We start from the raw sequence: 22481 nt of genomic DNA on the forward strand, positions 1-22481 counted from the left end.
AAATATTGTGTTTTAACAGGGGTGTCCTGTGGTAGTTTTTGGGGTTGATGACAAAATATTGTAAAGTGCTATGATATGGTAACACTATTCGATGTGCAAGCTAGCTGCTCTAGTCTCCTGTGGCCAAAATATTGGGCTGTATAGTGGTGTGCCTTATGGGCTTAGAAGCTGAGCCACTGTAGAATGTGGACATGTGTGTTGTGCTGGGTGTTGATATTGCTGAGGATACTTTGTGCAATATCTTTGAGGTGTCAGTGGTTTAGAGAGATTACATTCAAGAGCCTCCGCATATGTTGGTCTATGGGTCTGGTATGTACTATGTGAGGTGGCTGTAGAGTGTGGGTTTGTTACTGACAACCTATTTGTTGTTATAAGTGCTTGTATGTGAGAGCCTTGCCTCCAATGATATTGTCATCAAATCTCTCACCTCTCTGTTCATTTTGTTTAGGAATTAAGTGATTGTCAGTAAACATTGCTATCTCACCTTAGCATGCAATTATCCAACAGGCAGACTGCAGAGATAGCATGGAGTTGCATGGCAATGACTATGGCTACTTATTTTTTCTTCTCCAAGTAAACAGATTGGCATAATGGTATAGCATTTACCTCACAGATACAAGGTGCAGGGTTTGATTTTCACCTTAGAAGGGGAATTGGCCAGGCGTAAAATGGCCTGCAAGGTCAGTTAGCTTAGTAATTATCTTTAATGGTAACATAAAGATTTTACAGAAAGGGTTTAGAGCCAGCTAGCTTGTTAGGTGTAAGAGTATAGTTTAGCTCTGGCTAGCTTTCTGCATACCTTGTTAAGCATTCCACGTTGGATGTCATATCAAAATCTAGTGCAAACTTTGTTGTTACCATCTTGAAGAGCATGTTTTCTTGAGACCAACCATTCTCTTCTGCTGAGGACTTTTATCTTGGACCAAAACATTGCAGAATGTGCATGAGATCAACTCGGATATGTAAGTTATGCACTCACCATTACAATGGATCCCAGTTGATCCTTGACAGCATACTGTTATATACCCATCTACCTATACACTGATGTAAAGGTAGAATCAGAGGATTTGTGTGCAAGCTACACCTTTCAGGGCATCAGTATTGTATTGCATATCTAACAGTAGCCCTACAGAACCTGGCGAGGAAAGCAGTGCATCATGGGAGGAGCTAGAGCTTTGCAGTAGAATGAAATGTTACCAAAGAGAGTATGCTTGCAGCAGCCATTCCAAGACATTACAGTATGCAGACAAGGGATTGTCCTGAGTCTTTTGTAATGGTAATTACATAGCTTTGTTTTTGTAGCAATTGTTTGACAAAAGAGGAGGAGAGAGAGGAGAAAGGAAAGAGTTTTATATTATACACAACCAGTTGCCATGAATACCTGTACAGAATAAAATACATTTGAATGCATCATAATTGTTTGTAATTTCTTTAATTCTTTTAAACTAAAGAAATACAGTAGCAGTTACCACTTATTCCCTTAGAGCTACCCCTGCTCCCTATTGTCCATATCACTAAGCTTCCAAAAGGCCAAGAAGCTAAACACTTAGGCCTATCTAGATATGCAAGCATGGCACTCATTTACTGCAATGTTGGGTCTTTCGGCTTTTCCCGGTTAGGGGTCGTCACAGCGAAACTCCGATCTGCTAATGATTGGCAGTAGATTTTTACATACTGGCTTGCCGGGCCTAACGCACAACCTTCAACGAAGGAACGCCCATTCACGCATGTCGCAATATTTAATCCATTATTTTGGTATGCTAAAGATATGTGTATGACCGTTTTATAACTGAGATAGAAAGGGATGGTAACTGGGTTGACGTATTAAGAGAACGATGAATTTAGTTATCCTTTAAAAACTTAGCAGATTGAAGTTGAGGTTTAAAGGGGTTTAAATAGAAGACATTGAGCTCACTTAGGTGAATTTTTGCTAATGACTATATAGTTAACATAGAGCAGTTATACTTTGAGAGCTACTGCAGGAGGTGTATTCTTATGTTGTAATTGTCAAGATAATTTTAAATGTAATTACTGGAGGTATGTATTTTATTTTCTGTTAAACAATGGACAGATTCATTAACACCAGTGTTATAGTGGTGAAATGCATCCAAGGTCAGGTGTCAAAATTTGCAAGGACTCTATCCAGCTTACCTTTTTTGTCTTGTTAGCTGAATTTTCATGATAATGATACATATTTTTGATGAGAGAGAGGGAAAGTTTTTTTTTTTTTTTGGTTAATCAAACAAACAAAAGGTTATGTTAAGAGGATTTCTTACCGTCTGATGTTATATGGGTAATCAAACTCTGATCTTTTAATGCTAATTTAAATGCCTTATTTGAAGTTTATCAGGCATTTTTATGGACCCTAACTAGTTTTACATTCATTCCTCGTTAGTGCATCCAGCACTGGGGATAAGATTGTTGTTTCGAGCTGCAAGTCTAAGCCAGTTCCGCTTCTTGAACTTGGTGATGGAGTGAGTATCTTCTTTGGCTTTTTAGCTGCATAGGTATGATCTTCAATAGTATTTTGTCTTCCATTTCTTTTTTTTTATAAAATAATCCTGACATCAAGTGCTACAACATTTTTTTTATTATTGCATTAGCGACTGTTTTGCTGATATTCTTGCTGAGAGACCTGTAATGAGTAATGAGTTCAGCTTCTGTAGAAGTGCTATAATTTTGCAGTAAAATATGTTATTTTTTCCCTTTTATGAGAACTTTAAAAAGTCACGGGCTTAAACTTTTATGACTAGGAAAATCTCTAGCTCACTTTGCATCCTCTTCAGTGTATAGCTTATATAAATGTTTTGTTTTGTACACATTGTGTTTCTCTTGCAGAAAAAACAGGCCTGCATACATTTGAATTCCACTTCCCAGTATATTTTAAGTGGTGGACTTGACGGCACCGTAAATGTCTGGGATTTGAAGACAAAAAAATCCAACCGATCACTCAAGGTACTCATAAGGATTCATTTATAATTCTTAATTTACCTTTTTTTTGCCAGACTTTGTATAATATGCACACATTTTAAATATGATATCTAATATATACCACTTAAGTAAGTCTGTTGTATGAAATTTTTCTTGAGGGCTTTATTCTGGTCCTCTACATAACAGTAAAGGTGTGTCTCTACCAGAGTTATGCAGTGTACTCCCCATGTTGTTCTGAATCTAAACTAATGGATTGTGTCCAAGAATGTTTGTGAAGGCTTGAGTTCATGATAGAAAATGACAGAGTCAAACAAATATCTAACCAGAATATGTAATTGGTTTGTAGTCAGCATATTATTTTGTTTTGCAGGATCACAAAGATGAAGTGACCTGTGTATCATATAATGGTAGAGATTCTTATCTGGCTTCAGGTTCAGCGAGTGGTGAAATTATACTGCATAGTATAACAACCAACTTGTCTAGTGCCCCGTTTGGTCAGGGTGGCAACCAGGTATGTGAATGGCATGTCAGTTGACGAGTAAATGTCTTGTAGATGTATTTTTAAAAGAGATGTAATATTGTAGTTCTTTCTTACCTGCTACATTTTTGGTTAGACTCTTAATCTTTGTGTGTGTGTGTGTGTGTGTGTGTGTGTGTGTGTGTGTGTGTGTGTGTGTGTATATATATATATATATATATATATATATGTATGTATATATATATATATATATATATATATATATATATATATATATATAATACACACCACTGCCTGTCTGCCTGCATATTCGCAGTAGGTGTTGATGCCATTAATGTCATTTATAGGAGACTTATTAATGTTTTTTGATGAAGTACCCCTTGCTCCACCAGAAGTCATATAGTCTGCCCTTTTGCGAGTTGGTAATGTATCAGATCATTATTGTAGTAGCCATAACTAAAAGGGACTTGTCCAAGGATAGGATATCTGATGAGTTGCAATATCCATAACTAAAAGGGACATAACCTGCTAAGGATCAGATGCCTGACCAGTTGTAGTAGCCATAACTGAAAGGAACATATCCTAACATGGATCAGATGTCTGGACAGTATACAAAGCTTTGGGTTCCTTCCTCATTACCCTAATGTCCTTTCTTAGCAAAACTATTTGTGTTGGTATAAGATGGACCTACAGCTATGAAAAAACCCAGAACTTAGTTGCAGTGTAGTTCTGTTAAGCAGGCTTCTCGTCAGCTCAGTGTGTTGTAAGTTCATCAGTCAGCTTCAGCTATAAAATCAGATCATCATGTATCCGCAGTAGGGGACCTTCATTTTTCTGAAGAGAAGTTTATTCAAGTTTGCTTTTGCCTGTCAGGAATAGTAAACTGTGTTTTGTGGTAAACAGATTTCTTACAGAGACACCCATTCCTCTTGTGTGTTTTTGTTTAGAGGACCAACATGATACTAAGTTCAGTCAGGGTTCCCTTTCATTTATTCCCAAAACCTTAAGAAGTATGCAAAAATCTTTAAACTTTATTTCTAGAGAATAAATGCCTTTAACAGTTGACATGTGAGAGCGTGGCGACTCAATTTCCTTCCATGGAAATCACCATCAGAGGAAAAAAGAAAAAGAGGTGTCTAAGGAATGCAGGACTTCACCCTTTATTCTGTGGTCTTGGTGTGATGTCTCTGCTCAGGCTATTTTTCAGTCCTTGGACTGTCGCTCTGTTTTTCATGGTCCCTCTAGTGAGTCCCCTCAGAGGCTGCTATGTCCTGGGATTTTAATATATCTGTTTATATTGTCTACTTGTGGTTTATGTTGTAGTATATATTTTTTACCTGAGAGAGTTGCAAGCCCTACTGCAGAACCTGTTCTCCAGGATTGAGTACTGCTTGCGTTGGCCACCTATTTTTCAGGGTTCCTGCTGAGCCTGTCCACCTCATAGTGCCCTAGGTGATTCTTTGGTTATGTGACCTTCACCACGATGGCATAGTCTCACCAGGCAGTCCCCTACTTTGAGTGTTCACCCATCCATCTCTGTGAGGTACAGGTTGGATTTTAGAGGACTGTAGAACAGAAAGAAAAAGCCAGTATCTCCTGGATTTAACACTGATATGTTGACATCACCTGACTTGCAAACCAGATGCAACATCAAGGTCCAAAACTGATTCTGTGCCCTACAAGAGTGTAGATGACATTGAACAGCCATTGGAACAATTCAAGACACTCATCAGAGCGCTAAAGCAACAATTGGGTATAAGAGAGGCAAAAGAAAAGGTGTGGATAACAGTTGATACTTGGAAAGCCATTGATGCATGATGTGATTGCAAATGAAGACGAGAGCAGCCATACCAAACTGGCCAGTCATTAGACACTGTGATTTAAGAATATAAACAGAAAGATAAACTGGTCAAGAAGATGTGCAAGAATGACAAAAAGTTATGGGCTGAGAAACTGACAACGGAGGCAGAAACATCTGGAAATTCCAGGGCGTTGGTTCTTGTTGCCAAAGCACCTACAGACAAGAATAAACAGAGACAATATAGATTAGCAAATGGAAAAACTGCAAAAACGCAAGAGGAACAATTAAAGAGATGGCAGGAACATTTAGAATCTGTGCTAAACTGCCCCACACCAGATGATCTGCATGTCTTTCTCAATGACTGCCAAGTGTCAACAATGATTCTGGATGTGAAATTGGCAGAAGTTAGTGAGATTGAAGTAAAGGAAGCAATAGCCAAACTAAAGAATGGAAAAGCTCCTGGAACAGACCAAATACACTCAGAGTTGCTAAAGTATGCCACGTCTTCAGTGGAATATTTCACAGATCTCTTGAACATTTGGACTCGAGAAAAGTTACTCGATGAAGGGAAAAGGGGCATCATCGTCCCTCTACCAAAAAAGAAAGCTCTTGGATACTGCACAGATTGGCGTGGAATCTCGTTGTCAAGCCCAGGCAAAGTTTTCACCAGTCTATTACTGAGGAGACTGAAAGGAGCAGTTGATAACGGACTTAGGAACAGTCCTGCACTGACCAGATATTCGTACGAAGACAAATCATAGAAAATCAACAGCTTAGAAGAAGCCAATCATTGTCAGCTGTAGAGACTTAAAAAAAAAAAAACTGACTGCATACATAGACCATCAATTTAGCACATCTTGGCAGAATATGGGATTCCTCCAAAATACATTACACACTTTGAGTATGTATCAAGATAGCAAGTTCACAGTTCAGGTGAATGAATACTGTGACTGGTTTGTGGTGGCTACTGGTGTAAGACAGGGATATAGGTTCATAGGTAGGTACTAGGCTGTTGGCCCTAGGGCCTCTATAAGCCTAGTCAAACAGTACCCTGACATTCGTCACCCAAGAAAATTATCTTCCTGTGCCTCTGTCCAGCAGAGCCACAGAAGTGATCCCCTGGGTGAATTTCCTATCTCCCATCCAATCATCAAATTTTTCTTGGAGTGCTTATGAGGAGCATTGTTTGATATAGATAGGTAGTTTGTTCCAGAGTATGGGAAGTCTCTGGGACAGGAATCTATCCCTCCAGCATGTTCTGTTTATTGTGGTGACAAGGTTTAGGTCCCTATAGCGTGTAGCTCGGAGGGATTGGGATTTCTTTAAGTGGAGCATGTCCAACAGTTCTGGGTTTGACATAGCTTTGTATGTTAGGCAGAGATCGCCTCTGAGTAGGTGATAGGCGACAGAGTAAAGCTGGAGTTTTTTTGAGACTGTCTGCGTAAGGCATCTGTTTGAGGCCGGTAATCATCTTTGTGAGATATTTCTGCGGCCTTTCCAGTTGTTGTAGATGTCTTGTGAGGTACATACCAAAAGGGGCGTTGTACTCTATAATGGGTCTAATGAGTGATGAGTAGAGGGGAACTATGGCCTCTTTTTTTTCTTGGATGAGAAACCTTTTGTGATGAGGTGTGCCACGTAGAAGGATTTCCTGACTACTGTGGCAATGTGATTATCAAAGGAGAGATTACTGTCCACCTGTGTCCCAAGGTCTCTTATCACACTTTTGGTGTTAAGTAGACTACCGCCTATGTGGTAGTTCATGGGTACAGAGTTTTTACCAAAAGGGATGACAGTGCACGTTTTGACATTGTGCTTGAGGCCATGGCTTTGACAGCAGGCATCTGTCTCAGTTGAGGCCCTTTTGTATGATGTCCACAACATTAGGAGTTTTGATTATGGCTCCTAGTTTGCAGTCATCTGCAAACTTGGTTATCCAAAGACCTTCTGTGTTGGCCTGTACTTCAGAGAAGTAGATACCAAACAGGAGAGGAGGGGTAAAGTTAGCACTGAATCTATCTGCTTGGATGTTGGCAGTATCAGTTGGTTCTGTATATTTTCTGTTGATTGGGTCATGTGGAAAGCATTACATGGATACTAGGTGGGACTGTAATAGATAGACGACAACAAGCTATGTGACTTGGACTTTGCTGATGACTTGGCTCTAATTGATGCAATATGGAGTGGAATGCAGGCAATGACCACATCAGAGGAGAAACTATGGAAAAGTAGGCCTCAAAATGAATTCTGACAAATGAAAATGTTGGTCAGCAAAGCACGGAATAACAACAGGCATAATTGCTGCAGGATCAATGTTAGATATGACAGAGAACTTCTTCTTACCTGGGCAGTTTCATCTGTTATCCAGGTAACTGAGAGAAAGAAGTGCTAGTTAGACTTGGAAAAGCAAGTGCAGCATTCAGTAGATTATCCAAAATGTGGAGATCAAAAATATTGCACTGTTTGCAAAGGTGAAGCTATACCAAGCACTGATGCTATCTGCAGTCTTGTATGGTGCTGAGCTATGGCCAATGACAGCATCATCCATGAGAAAACTTGAGGCTGCTTATCACAAATTGGTTAAGACTCATTTTAGGAATATCATAGAAGGACATAGTAAAAAGAGTCCCAGGAAGGAATGCAACAATGTAAAATTGAAAATATCATTATTCAAAGAAGGCTACATTGGTTTGGTCATATTTAACAGCATTAATACTAGCAGGATTCCTGTACAGTCCCTCTACTGGGAACTAGCTTGGATACAAGAGAAGACCAGGCAGACCTCGACAAAACTTGAAAGGAGTCGTAACAACTGACCTCTATCCTCTGAATATCACTTGGGAGGAAGCTAAAGAAGAGGCAACTGATAGAACACAGTGGAGTCAACTTGTGGCCCAGTGCATCATTGATGCAGGGTGAACCAAAGATTCATATCGTGTTAGGTTTCATCTGAGAAGGGATAACTTGCGGTCATTTTATTTGTAGAGTAGGGAGGTATTCACCAGGTATTGGTGATGGAAGATATTGACTGATCTTTTGTGGAGGTCAGTCCTTTGAACAGTTCTCCTGAGACATTAAAGTTAGAGACTCCTAAAAAGAGGACTCAAATGACAAAATATTTGTCACATTCTTCTATATTAAAACACGTGAACTTTATATAAATATCAGAATAGAAAGGAAATGTAAAAAGGCTAATCAGGGCATCCCCAGTCATGTCAACGAATTTCGCAATAAAGGCGGATGCCCCCAACACACCTACACACATTGATTGGTGATCCCCTTGGACATGCCCTCACTTTTCCCAGTAAATACAGCTGTATCCCAACTTGCAAAACTAGCACTGAGAAACACTCAAACGTCTTCCAATAAAGAATAATATGAACAGAGGAAACCTGCGTTGATTGATCCTTTGATTTTTAACTGAGATTTTCAAGCTTGCTGGGACCTCCCCAGCTATATTGTTTAGAGTGAATTTCTTTTACAGGTCAAAGAGGAGCAACCTGAAAGACAACATAAGGATGAGCTTAACACCTCCAGCAACTGAGAACAACAGGACAACATCAGTAGATTCGGATCTGAAGAATATATACAACACCTTCTGGGACCTGCAACTCTGATCCATCCACATACATCCTCATTGCCCAGACAATATTATTGCATCATTTTTTGAGTTTTAATAAAGAAAGATCAACTAACTTTTAACTCTTCTAACTAGCTAACCATTGTTTTTTAAAGACATCACCTATATAATAAAGTTATTTTCCACCACAGGGCTGGTACGGGAATAACCTCCCAACATTACAGAGAGTCTAACTGCGAGCTTTTTGGAGATTGTATCCTTCTACCCAGGAAACCTTCTCAAGAAGACTGGCATAAGTCAAGTCTCTTTAGCCTCTGATTCAGTTTCTTAACCAGTTAAAAGACTGAACTTTACTTGGACTATGCCCCGTAATTATCCTCCCCTACTCACTGCGAGTCTGAATCAGAAGATAATCTCTCCTCAGGCTCTCCCACAACTATATTTCTTCTGAGGATACACTTTCAAAAATGTAAGTAATATTTTAAATGGAAGGGTTAGGAAGTGTCAGAATCTCAAGAATTGCTATGAATTATCAAGTAAGGATTCCCTTAAATCAGTAACCATTCCCCTTGTTTTAGGCATCTGGAACAAACATCCACTGCATGTCAAGCAGATCAGCAACCTTGCCACCCTTGAGATAAACCTAGATTATTTGGTGGGCAGCCTCATGTCTTCCCTTCTTTTGAATGTGTTTTTTTTTTTTTTGTCTAGGGTTGAAATGATGTGTACAGTGATTGCATAGTACTTACTGTGAATCAGTTTGTTTGCTTCAGCCTCTGTTTCCCGAATTCCCAACACCATTCCATTAAAAAAAAAAAAAAAACTGTCAAGATTTTACAGGTTATGTCACCCACACAAATTCATTTACAGAAACCCTGTTACAGACTCTGCTATTCTATGGATGGGGGGGCAGAGCTTCTGAATGACATAGTTGTTCCTTTGATAGGTTTGGAAAGAAGGTCTGTGCATCCTCTGCTGTAGTTTTTACAGCTATTAATTGCCAGACTCTCATGTCCTGGTAACTTTTATTTATTCTTGCTAGCATACATCAAACTCTTACTCTGACATATAGCTTCCCTGTTAAAAATGTTGAACTCTTTCACAGGTCACCAAGCATACTATTAGGTGTGCTTATGACAACATAGCTACTGTATACAGAGCTGTTGCTGCTGGTATTGTAATGCATAGGAATGCATGGATAAGATTATATAATTTTCCTGATGATAATAAAGCTCAGTTGATTAATGCTCCTCTTGACAGCATTATTTTGTGTGTCAATTCTTTAGCAGAAATATTAAACAGGAAGAAAAGGGGAAGTTGATGCAAGGAGTCAAGCAGCTCTCTTTTATCTTCTATTCCTAGCTTTGAAAGGAATGTTTCCATCTTCTAGTACTTAAAAGCCACCAACAAAGGCCAGATGTACAACAGTCTAAGAATAAATCACAGGGAGATTCAAAAAGGAAATGAGATCGATCCCAAAGGTACCTCCTTTCAAAAGAAAGCATTGCTACCTATATCTTCTTCATCACCCTGGTCATTTTTTTCCAAAATTGCAGTCAAATTTCTCCCTGTGCCTTCATTTTCTGGTAAAGATAACTTCAGATGTCTGGGTTCTAAAAATAATCAAGGATGGTTATAGACTTGAGTGACCATCTCTTCCATCTCAATGAGGGATCCCTTATCTGCTAAAAAGTTCAGATCTGTTTTCTCGAGTTCTATCAGATTTGCTGTCCCAAGAAGTTACAGAACTAGTGTCTGCTTCCCAAAAGGGCAAAGGTTTTTAATCCAGAATACTTCTGGTTCCCAGAAAAGAAGGCACATGGAGATCAGTTTTGGCCCTTTCAGAGCAAAGCACATTTTGTTTGGTTTCAAAATTCAAGATACTCACTTTGCAAACTAATTTTCCCCTTTTGTTTCCTATTGCTTTTCTACTAACCTCATATTAGCCCTTTACAATTCACATAGTGCACAGGTGTTTCCTAAGGTTCTTTTAAAGATTTAAAGAAACTTTGTTATTTAGGAAACGCAAGCGCTACCTAAATGAAATTTTGAGCGTTAGCTCTTTTACAGGAAAAACGTATACAAAAGACAAGACATAGGTTCATAGGTGTGTACTAGACTAATGGCCCTGGGGCCTTTACGAGCCTAGCCATAGGATTACCCTGGCATCGTGTTACCTGACCTTAGTTCCCAATGCCTCTGTCAAGTAGAGCCACTGGAGTTATCCTTGGGGTGAATTTCCTATTTCCCATCCACTCATTGAGATTTCTCTTGAAGAGGGTCAGTGAGGTGCTCTGCTTGACATGTATGGGAAGTCTGTTTCATAGCATGGGCAGTCTCTGGGTTATGAACCTGTCCCTCCAGTCCATCCTGTTGATTGTGGTAATGAGGTTCAGGTCTCTGGAGCGTGTGATGCGGAGGGATTGGGATTTATTTAGATGTAGCATTTCTAACAGAGCTGGGTCAGACATGGTTTTGTAAGTCCAGCAGAGATTGTCTCTAAGTAGGTGATATGAGAGAGAGAATAGTTGTAGTTTTTAGAGTTTGTCCAAATAGGACAAGTGTTTAAGGCCTAGGATCTTCTTTGTGAGGTACTTTTTTGGCTTCTCCTGTTGTTGCAGGTGTCTAGTGAGGTACATGCCAAATGGGGCATTGTACTCTATGATTGGCCTAATGAGGGAAGAGTAGAGGTAGACAGTGACCTCTTTCTTCCTGGAAGCAAAACCCTTAGTAATGATGTGCCACATAGAATGACTTTCTGACCACAGTGGCAATGTGGTGATCAAAAGAGGTTGCTGTCAACCTGTGTTCCCAGATCTCTTATAAATGCCTTCTCTGTTCAGTGGACTACCATCGATGTGGTAATTCATGGGAACTGGGTTTTTCCCAAAGGAGATGATGACACATTTTTTGGCATTGAGCTTAAGGCCATGGTTCTACACCAGGCGTTGGTCTCAGTGAGGCCATTCTGTAGGATGTTTGGGGAGTTAATAATAGCTCCCAACTTGCAATCATCTGCGAACTTTGTCAGAGTCCCTTCGTGTTGCCCTGGACTTCAGAGAAGTAGATACCTAACATGAGAGGACCCAGGACCGAAACCTGTGGGACTCCACACATGACTAGTCGGCAGTCTGACTTGGAGTCAGCTACTTTCACACTGTGGGTTCTATCTGTGAGCCAGTTTGCAACCCATCTTGTGATATAGGGGTTGATGCGCAGCTTAGTGAGTTTTTCTATGATTCCTGAGTGGGGAATGGTATCAAAGGCCTTGGCCAGATCAAGGTAGGCTGTATGAACCATCTTGCTTTCATCCACTGCTCTGGTAACAGACTCAAAGTCATTGACCAAGTTGAGCAGACATGTTTTACCTTTCACAAAACCAAACTGTGTGGGATCCAGAGTTTGGAGATTCACTATATCCTTGTTTATTAGGTCCATGATGATGTGTTCCATAGCTTTGCATATCAGACTCGACAGGCTAATGTGGTGATAGTTCCCAGGGTCCTTAGTTGCTCCCCCTTTGTGGGGAGGGATGACTGTAGCAGTGCGCCATTCAGTAGGGACAAAGCCTGAGGTGAGGGTGTGATTGAACAGGGCATACAGGTGAGGTGCCAGTTCACTGTAGTTCATGTAGAACACAGCCAGGGATATTGTCAGGTCCCATAGAAGCTGTATTCTTGGCCTTGGACAGTGCTGTTTTAACCTGTGCAGAAGTAATGCTGAGTGCCTGGCAATCTACTGGTATTGTCATTGGTCCTTTGGGGGGGAGGGGGTTAAAGTTGGCACTGAATCTGTCGGCCAGTGTATTGGGAATATCTGTATTAAAGAAAAAACAATAACTATAGTACAAAAGTAAATGTCCAGGTAGCTGATGCACATGCATGTTGTACACTCTTTGTATACATTGAACCATACTGCCTACTAGATGATTAACAATTAAAAAGAAAAGTACACTATACACAGAGGTGAGATTGGGTGATTATTGCACATAGGGAAGCGACTGGAATTGCACTTGAATGAGAATATATTAATTTTAGTGTGGAATAACTAGAATTACTGCATGAAAAAAAGGAAAAGAATGAGTGTGTAACAATCTCTTATAGTTTTGATACCTCCAGATTTATGTCTCCTGTATGAGTCTTACTGCAGTGGGATAAAAACTGTTCATGAATCTGGGGGTCCTGTAGCAGATACTCCTTAACTTCTACCAGATTCAAGTTTAGTGAACCAAGCGTACACTAGATGAAAAGTGTCGCTCAGTAATTTGCAGGACCTATTTTTACATCTCATTTCAAAGAGCGCCTGTAAGGTAGGAAGACGAGTGCCCTCAGTCTTTTCTGATGCTCTTATTCTTTGTAGCTTCTACCTTTCAGCCATAGTACTGTTACTGAACATTACAGTGCAGTTGCTAGTGATAATGCTCTTGATGATTCCTCTGTAGAAGGTATTTAGAGCATTCATAGAGAGCTTTGCTTTCCTAAGCCTTCTTAGGAAGTGTAGTAGCTGGTGGGCTTTTTTTTATTTATTTATTTATTTTTTTTAATTATGTGTACCCACAGGAACTTTGTAGTTTGGACTCTCTCCACTTCTTCACTATTGATCTTGGGGGGGAAGGTGCATGGCAGAGCTTTTTCTGAAGTCTTTAATGGTTTATTTTATTTTATTGATGTTCAGGTCCAAATTGTACCATTCAATCAGGGAAATGACCTCATACCTATACCCACTCTGGTCATCACCACTTATGAGTCCCACCACTGTGGTGTCATCTACGATGATGTGGTTGTTGCCGTCTTTCCCAGATCAGTCGTGGGTAAGCATTGTGAACAGTAGAAGTCTCGGCACACAGCCATGGTGGGGTACTCCGATGTTGATTGTAATACTCCCTTAAGTGTTGTTACCAGCACAGGTCCTTTGTGGTTTTCCAGTCAGGAAATCGAGGATTCAGTTGCACAGCCCTTTATTTATGCCAAGGATGATTAGCTTTTCTATATGTTGCACTGGAATCATTCTATTGAATGTGGAGCTGAAATCTGTGAACAACTGCCTGACATAGTTCTCTTCAAGATGCTTCAATGTGAGGTGAAGTGCCACCAAAGTGGCATCAGCAGTTGATCTGCTTGGCCAGTAGGCTAACTGCAGCGGGTCAAAGGATTGGGGTAGTACTGTAGTCAAATGCCTTTTAACCAGTCTTTCGAAACATTTCATTACATTTGATGCAAGGGCCACCAGCTTGTAATCATTTAGGTAGGTGGGGTTGGCTTTTTTTTTTTTGGGCAGAGGGATTATGTTGGTAACTTTGAAGCATGCTGGTACTTTCTACTAGACAAGTAAGGTATTGAAGATGCCTGTCGGGACTATGCTGAGTTAGTTTGCACAACCTTTCAATACTTTCCTCAGAATGTTATCAGGGCCAGCAGCCTTCCTGGGGTTCACTTTCCTCAGTTGGTTCCTTACATCTACAGCATTGAAGTTGTACTACCTCCTTTTGGTCATTGAGAAGCTTTATAGCCTCCAGGTTGTTTTTTTCTTCAGACCTGCCATAAAATGTGTTTAGACTGTCCAGAAATTCAATGTTATTATTGCACTGAACTGACTTGTTCTTGTAGTCAGTCAGCTGTTGAATAACATGCCACAGGTTTCTTGAGTCTTTTGCATCCTCAAGGCATTCTTGTATCCTCTTTCCATACTCCTTGTTGGCCTACTTGATACCCTTTTTTACATTAGCCCTTTCCACACTTAGACATTTCTTATCCTTTGCCCTGAAAACAGTGTTTCCTTCCCTCAGCAGCCTTGTCCAGAGTATTTGCTCCCCTTGTGGGAAAATCCACAATTTGGTAGTAATTGGGTAGCACCTCCCTGAGATCTGCTTTGTTGAAGTCACCAGCTATCATAAATGCACAGTCATACTTATTGCATTGTAGTTCACTTACAGTATTATGCAGTATATTTAGTGCTTCAGTGATGTTAGCCTTCCAGTGGTATATATACAGCTGCTACTTAGATACCATTTAGTTCTCTGGGCACATAAAAGGATCTACAGTTCAGTATCAGATATTCCACATTTAAAGAGCAATGCTCATTCACAATTGTACAGTTTTTGCACCAGCTATCATTCACAAAAATGCACACTCCACCTCCCTTACGTTTTTCACACAGAGCTAGATTCCTATCAGCTCTGAACAAAGTCAAACCATCAAGGCTTACAGCAGTGTCACTAATCCTGTTATTTAACCAAGCCTTTGTGAAGTTTACAAGGCAGGAATTTCTCACCTTGTTTATGGTGTTGAGCTCAAGCCTGAGAAAGTCCATCTTGTTGTCTGAGCATACATTTGCTAACAGAATTGTTAGAATTGCAGGCCTGTGAAGATTTATTTTCGATCTGGCAGCAATTCCAGCTCTGCAGTGTCTTCTCCTGGTCCTGTTGCATCTCTTCCTTTTGGGTCTCATCCTTACAGTTACAAAACCTTCCATTTCCTGATTTAGGTGCTTTGAAGTTTATTTGGTTGGAATGCGGAGTTTCAGCAGTTCTGTTAGTGTTGTAGGCCCCAGATGCTCAGTAATACACAGGAAATCCAGCCAGAATGACAGCGCAATAGAATACTTGATTTTCAGAAGTTTCTTTGTAGTATAAGTTACTGTAACATCATTTAAATGACTGGAAGATGATTTTATTGTTTTTTTGCCAGAAAAATAAGACCGATTACGCATTTCTGTATCATGAGCTAACACAGCCGCAGCCTCCCTGGGCGCCGCCATTTTTTTTTCTTTGCATTGCGATTGCACTTTTAAGTTTATATCTTTGTCTTTTGGACTTTCATTTACTGTGAGAGTTTTCGTAAAGTGCTTGACTCTAGTCATGGTCTTTTGCAGATTTCACGGCATCTATATTTTTCACCCTACAAAGCTGAACATTATCTAGATAGCTCCAATTTTAGACCTATAGCCATCCTGTCACCTCTTTCTAAATTACTTAAAAAATGTATTCATAAGCAAACCCTGCAGTATCTACTACAGGAAAACATACTCACTCCTACTCAGCATGGATTCCGCCCCAAACACAGTAGAACTACTGCCTTAATCTCCTTTGCTAACACCATATCCTTGGCTCATGACCGCAACAAACTTGTCTCCTGCTTATTTCTGGATCTTTCTAAAGCCTTTGATACGGTATCACACTCTTTACTTCTGGCTAAATTGACTAATCTTAATTTCTCCCCCACTACTGTCACTTGGTTTTCCAGCTATCTCTCTGATTAATTACAGTCTGTGAAATGGCTCTCAGCATTCTCCCCCTCCCTCCTCATAAAAATGAGCATTCCCTAAGGTTCCATATTAGGTCCATTGCTATTTAACATCTTTACAAATCTATTCTAGACTTCTTGCCCTCAGTCATCTCTTGTACAATATGCAAATGATTCCATGGTGCTTACCATCACTGATTCTCCCTCCGATGTCATCTCTACAACTCAGACTGCTTTTACCTCTGTGGAAACATGGCTCACCAACAACCAGCTAATCCTGAACCCTTAAAAAACAAACTCTTACTCTTTCTCCCCAAAACTCTTAACCATCTTAAATCCTCCTTTACCATGATATCTCTCAAGAGTCCTATAGTAGCTGAAACAAGCACCAAACTCCTAGGTGTCACAATAGATGATCAGCTAAAATTTAAATTGCACATCAATAACCGCATCAAGAAGACTCATCAAAAATTATGCCTCCTATATAGAAATAGAAAGTTTCTCACCCACAAAGCCAAAGTAACACCATCTCATACCTATTTATTACCTAGTCTAATATATGGCTCTCAGATACTCACGAACCTCAACACCTCACTCCTAGCAAAACTTAAGTCATCCTTTAATAAGATTGCAAGATTTTCTGCCCAGCGTAGTTTTAAAACTCATCACTGTGTCTCACTTAAACTGGCTGGAACTAGCCAATTTGCTTCTTCTCTCTCAGCTTCAGATCATTAATTCTATACAGTATCATCCTTACTATTGCCCCAGCCTATCCTCCTCTATATCTCACTACTCCCTTACTAGATTACCTCGCAGCTCCGCCCAAGACTTACTTTGTATCTACAAACCTAGGACTAAAATGGGTAGTAACCTATATAGCTATCACCCTGCCATTGCATGGAACAAGCTTCCACTTCAAATTAGATTAATAAAACAACCTAAACAATTCAGAGCAGCTGCCAAAGAATGCTTAAAAACAATCTGATCCTGCCCCTGTACTCACCTGCCATAAACTGTAGCCACCCACAAACTAACCAATACCCCAAACATTGCTCAACCTCCTTCTGCACTAACACATCTATTCCTCCCAACCAAGCCTATCTGTCTCTTTTTAGCTAACATTATATATGCCTCAGTTTAACCTCTACCCTTCCTACATCCTCCCTAAATCATCACTCAAAAGCAACCATCACCTTCATAATACTAATACTTTAAGATTGTTATGACTATTTCTATTCCATTTTCACATGTAGTTTGCATTACTAAAGATTATGTATAAAAACGCAAAACTTGCATAATGTTTGTAAATATCAGCTAAAACAAATGTTATACCTGTAATTGTTTGTAATGTATAATGTTCTTAGAGCTTTTCTCCCTGGGCCTCTGCTGAAAAAGGCTATTTTGTAGCTCATTCGGACTTCTCCCCTTCAACAAATGTAAAATAAAATAAAAAATAAAATAAATAAATAGTTGGATGATTGCCCTATCTCAGCGCTGTCATTTCAAGATGCCTTAGCTGCTCTTCCTTTGACCATGAATCTTTTCAGCAGTCTGGGGTTCAAGCTAAATCAGAACATGGCTCATTAAAACTCCTCTCACAAGTTAGTGTAGCGGGTAGACAATTTCCTATCCTTTGCATATCATCCTCCAGACAAAGTGTTATCTTTATTTTATTTATTATATATTTGTTTACTAGGAAAAGTCCAAATGGGATAAGACCCATTTTCATCAGAGGCCTGGGGAGAAAAGCTTCACATACAGAAATTATCCAAAACTTATACAAGAAATTATACAAAACTTATACAAGAAATTATACTAAAATATACAAGACATAAAGTACACCAGAAATTACATTATATGCTATTATAGACTTTTGTATTATACAATCATCTGATATAATTCCTTGTTGTAGTTTCTCAAAATAAGCTGAGGAAGGGTTTGTAGGGGGGAAATTGGATAGAAAAAGCTGAGGTTCGAGATTATTTAGACATGGGAGAGAGCATAGATTATTAGGTGGTCAGGGAAGAAAAAAAAGAATGACCGGAAGCTATTAAAACTAGTTAGCTTGGAGTAGTACAGGAACAAAGCCAGGTGTCATTAAGATAATTTTTAAGAATCTTTTTGAATTGGCTGCTATTAAATTTTAAGAATCTTTTTGAATTGGTTGCTATTAGTGGTGGTTCTGATGCTGTGATGTAGTGAATTCCACCTTGTTGCTACATGATGAGAAAATCAATCTTACTTTCTGAATCTGACCCAACAGAGCATGCCCACTGCAAGAGAATTTCTCAAAATTTTGGATTTCTCCGTTTCCTCCACCATAATGGTTTCATTTGCCAGACTTCCCATAAAGGAAATACAGTAGTATCTAAAATCAGTTTGGATCAAGATCTAGCATTTTTATCCTTTAAAAATTCATTCTGTTACCTTTCCCTCTCTAATTATTTGCTCCCAATACCTTGGTTCCTTTGCCAGTTTTCTCCTGTAGGTTCCACCCCCTCTTGCATATTTTGTGTACCTTTAATTACACTCATCACTATCGGTAGAAGCTCCATTCTCCATTTTCATGTTGGCTTAGTTCTTCGAATACTTTCTACTATTTTATGACTATAATATTCTGTATGGTTATTGTTCTTAAGGATCTGCATCCAGAATCTCAGTCTCTGTATATTTCTTGACCTACCCACTTTTTCATCATCATCCCTTTTCACTTTGAATTATAGCCTTCTGCTTGTGATGTGTAGGAGCCTTAACTGTGTAGCTCTGAAATACCCATTCAGATCAGGTAATTCTAAACCACCTTGTTCCGTTAGGGATCAGCTTATCCCATGTGACTCTTCCCCTCCCAGAAGAAATCCTTAAACTCTTTGTTAATCGCTGTCCAAAACTTCTCCTGACCTGTTTATAAAACTAAAGGGACTAAAACATTTTTGCTGCTTTTATCTTGTTATCCATATTCATAAAATAGAGCTTCCAGTTTGTCAGTGTTTGTATTACCATTTGTTTGGTTTCTTCCCACATATTCTTAGCTGCCGTAAGAGAATAATTTTTAAATCGTTATCCTAAATACTTCATTTTATCATGTCCCCATAAATACGGCTATTAGTGAACCAGTTTGTGTGTGAATAATTTGTCAACTATTGCCTTTGTTTTATCCTCATAAATCTGTGTCCTGAAAAGACCTGAGACTAGAATGTTCCAAACCACTGAAAATGAAATTTTCTGGTTTTATCAGGTACACAATAATATCCTCTGCAAATAAAACCAACTTTTCTTGATTATCATATCAATTATATCATTGAATTTCTAAGTCTCTCTTATTTTCTTTGCCAGTGACTCCAAATATAATGGAAATAACAAAGGGGAAAATGGACACGCCTGCCTGGTTCCTCTGTTCAAGCAGAACGTATCAGAGAGGAACTTCCATACTTTAATTTTCACTTCTGATCCTTCATATGTCCTCCTAATTAATCTTATTATTGTGTCAGGGAATGCAAATACTTCCAGTGCCCTACTCATAAAATCTTACATTCTGCTTCCCTCTAGATCATCATTGTTCAGTCAGATGTGTACCTTTCCTCCACAAAACCACATCAATCCATATGTATCAATTTTGTTGTAACCTTTGCCATTATAGACATAAACACCATGGTTTAGAATTGAAATGGGCCTATATGAAGATGGATCTGATGGGTCTTTACTGTCTTTAGGTATTACAGACACCACAGCTTTCTTCCAGGATGTTGGTGTTTCTCCTTTTTAATTACTGTTAAAGAAAACCTTCCAGATATTTATCATTTTCTTCCCTCCTTGCTTCCAAACTTCCACAGGAATACCATCTATTCCTGGAGAATTTCCTGTAGATTGGTTATACGTCATCATTTTTATCTCATCTCTTCCTATCCGAACAGTTGTTAAGTGAGCCTTATCTACGTCTAACCATAGCATATTTAATTCTTCCATAAACATTTCCATTTGTACTTTTTATTTCCGCATTTCTGCTTTATACAGATTTTCATAAAAATTCCAAAATATTTCTAATACATCTATAAGTATCCCTGGTTACTTTCTTTGTTATAGGCTTCCTAAGCTTGGCAACAACCATTTCTACTTTTTGTTGCATGAGTCATGCTAATAACTCCAGGGTGCAAAACCTTTTATCAAAAAACATTTGCTTAACAGCAGTCTTTCTAAACTTATGGATATTATCAAGGTAGTCCCTTATTTTCTATTTTTAGCACTTTGCTTAAGTGCTTTTTCTTGTTCTTTGAGATTCACTGTATTCTGCAATAGTTTATCCTTTGTCAGTTCCTCTATATAATTTTGTTACTTTTTTAACCGTATCCGTTTCTTTTATTTCTATGCAATTTTTAAACTCAGAGTAAATTTCTATCTTCCCTAATAACTCACAAATAAGTTCCACTACTCATTCATTAAATTCCTCTCTGTTTAACAGATAGGTGGGAAAGCTATAGTGTCTGATTTTTATTTTGTTGTTCTGCATTTTTTTTAGTTATTATTGGTGCTTGGTCTAAAAAAGTTATTTGATGAGTATCAAAACTTTCAATTAAATGCACCTGTGAAATGTAATTTTTGTCTAGCATAGCCCAGCCTGGTTTTTGTACCTTGGGGAATATGTAAAACCTTTCTGAGCTTCTACTGTTGAATTCACATCTTCCATACCAAGTATTTTCATAACGTTCTTCAAACATCTACCTTATTTTGTTATGTTTTCCCCTCTAGGCTTCCCAGATACATGTTAACTGTTGCAAATCAAATTCAAGTCCTCACCTATAGGTAGTATCCCCTGCTGAAAGCTGATTATTTCTCCCAGAATTTTCTTAGGATCCATTGTAGCAGTTTTAGTGGAATATAAATACATGCTAGTGTAATTGCCCTCCCTTGCCAGTAGTCCTGTACTACTACAAATCTACCATTATTTTTTTTTTCCTCTTCTATCATTGTTGGAGCTCCTCTAGGAATAATATAAGTACTCCTTTTTTCCTTTGTCCCAGATATTCCACTGAATAGCAATCCTAAAATCATTTCTTTATCAAATTCAAATGCTCAGTCCTTTCCAAATGTCTTTCAGTAGCATAGCTATTTGCCCTCTGCGTTTCTTAATATAGTTCACTACGTTCTTTTTTGTGTATACCTGTGAGACCATTCATATTATGATTAGAAATTATTATTCACACCTGTTTTGTGTAACAGCTTTTTTTTTTTTTTATGTCTAGTTTTGGCTTCTGTGTTGCATGCATGCACTGTTTGGTACGTTGATATTTTATACATGTGTTTCTTGCCATATCCATTTAAACGTGATTACATCTTACAACAGAAAAAAAAAAGAAAAAAACAGGCCCCCAGAACACCTCCGTAACCTATTGACTTAAATGCACGGATCTATGTACAACTTCAAATAATAAAGTTTAATCCTTCTAATAGGAACAGTTGTCCCAGATTGACAGCTGCACTTACAGGCTTTAATTGGCCTGTCATGAAGGGTATCCATGCTAAGACGCATGGTACAGCTCAAGCTTCTGTTAAACTAATTGTTGTCTGGTTTTGTCTTTTCTTTATTCTGGTCCCAGATGTAGAAAACAACTTGAATGCTTTCAGAAAACATTACCTTGTAACCATTGAAAGGAAAAAGTATTCTGTTTTTAGTACTTGCTTATCAGCTTGTCTCCATAGAAATATGAGAACCAGATACACAATTGCCTTAACTACAAGCTTCTCATGTTGAACTGTGAAAATATAACTACTAAGAGAAAACGTTTCATAATATTCAGTGTTCTTTTATTTACTTGCTTCCACACAACTAGTTAGATCAAGCCAAGGGCCTTAATCCAGTCATCCCCTATGCAAAAGTAAGAAAAAACATATCAGGCTTTCTTCTTTTTTTTAAACTAAACAAAAAGAAAGAAAGAAGGAAAAAAAGGGGCACATGTTTACTTTAGTATCCCTATTATACACAAAAGTAACTGAATATATTTTACTATATATCATGCAATAGAAGTCATGTTTTATAAAAATATTAAGATCAAAATTTATTTTACAGTTACCTCTTTTCTTCCTCTTCTCCTCCTCTCATTAATGTTCTTCCAAACAGCATGAAATAAGGCACATGCTTTAGAGTCCCATACAAGTTTAAAAAAGTGCAATATTTCCATGTTTTATTTTTCTGATATATTTCACAAATGTGATTGATGGTCTGTAATCCCATTTTTATTCACTAATTTTTTGAGTTGCTTGTTTTCTTCATGTTGCTTTCCATCTTCCAACTCCAATCTCGGCTTTATTTCCACTGTAATCCTGGTTCTTCTAGTCAACTTATGTGCTTTTCTGTGTCTCAGGCATTTTCCTTTGGAGCAAATAGAAAAAGTTTTACTGGCAGAGGCTCTCTATAAGCTTTATCGTCAGGAAAAGAAGCATAATCTCCTTCTGGTT

The 22481-nt window shown here is 38.6% G+C and overlaps 1 protein-coding gene across 1 annotated transcript in view; it reads left to right on the top strand.

Moving 5' to 3' along the window:
• Nucleotides 1-22481, top strand: part of NEDD1 (NEDD1 gamma-tubulin ring complex targeting factor) — a 955822-nt gene that overhangs the window by 202720 nt on the left and 730621 nt on the right. Inside the window, exons 3-5 of the mRNA XM_044087817.1 lie at nucleotides 2380-2474; nucleotides 2839-2955; nucleotides 3302-3442. Coding sequence (XP_043943752.1) covers nucleotides 2380-2474; nucleotides 2839-2955; nucleotides 3302-3442 — 353 coding nt within the window. The remainder of the gene's footprint in view (nucleotides 1-2379; nucleotides 2475-2838; nucleotides 2956-3301; nucleotides 3443-22481) is intronic.

The sequence above is a fragment of the Protopterus annectens genome, chromosome 11.part0 (assembly GCF_019279795.1).
Source record: "Protopterus annectens isolate FY-2018-M chromosome 11.part0, PAN1.0, whole genome shotgun sequence".
In the NCBI taxonomy this organism is placed as follows: Eukaryota; Metazoa; Chordata; order Ceratodontiformes; family Protopteridae; genus Protopterus; species Protopterus annectens.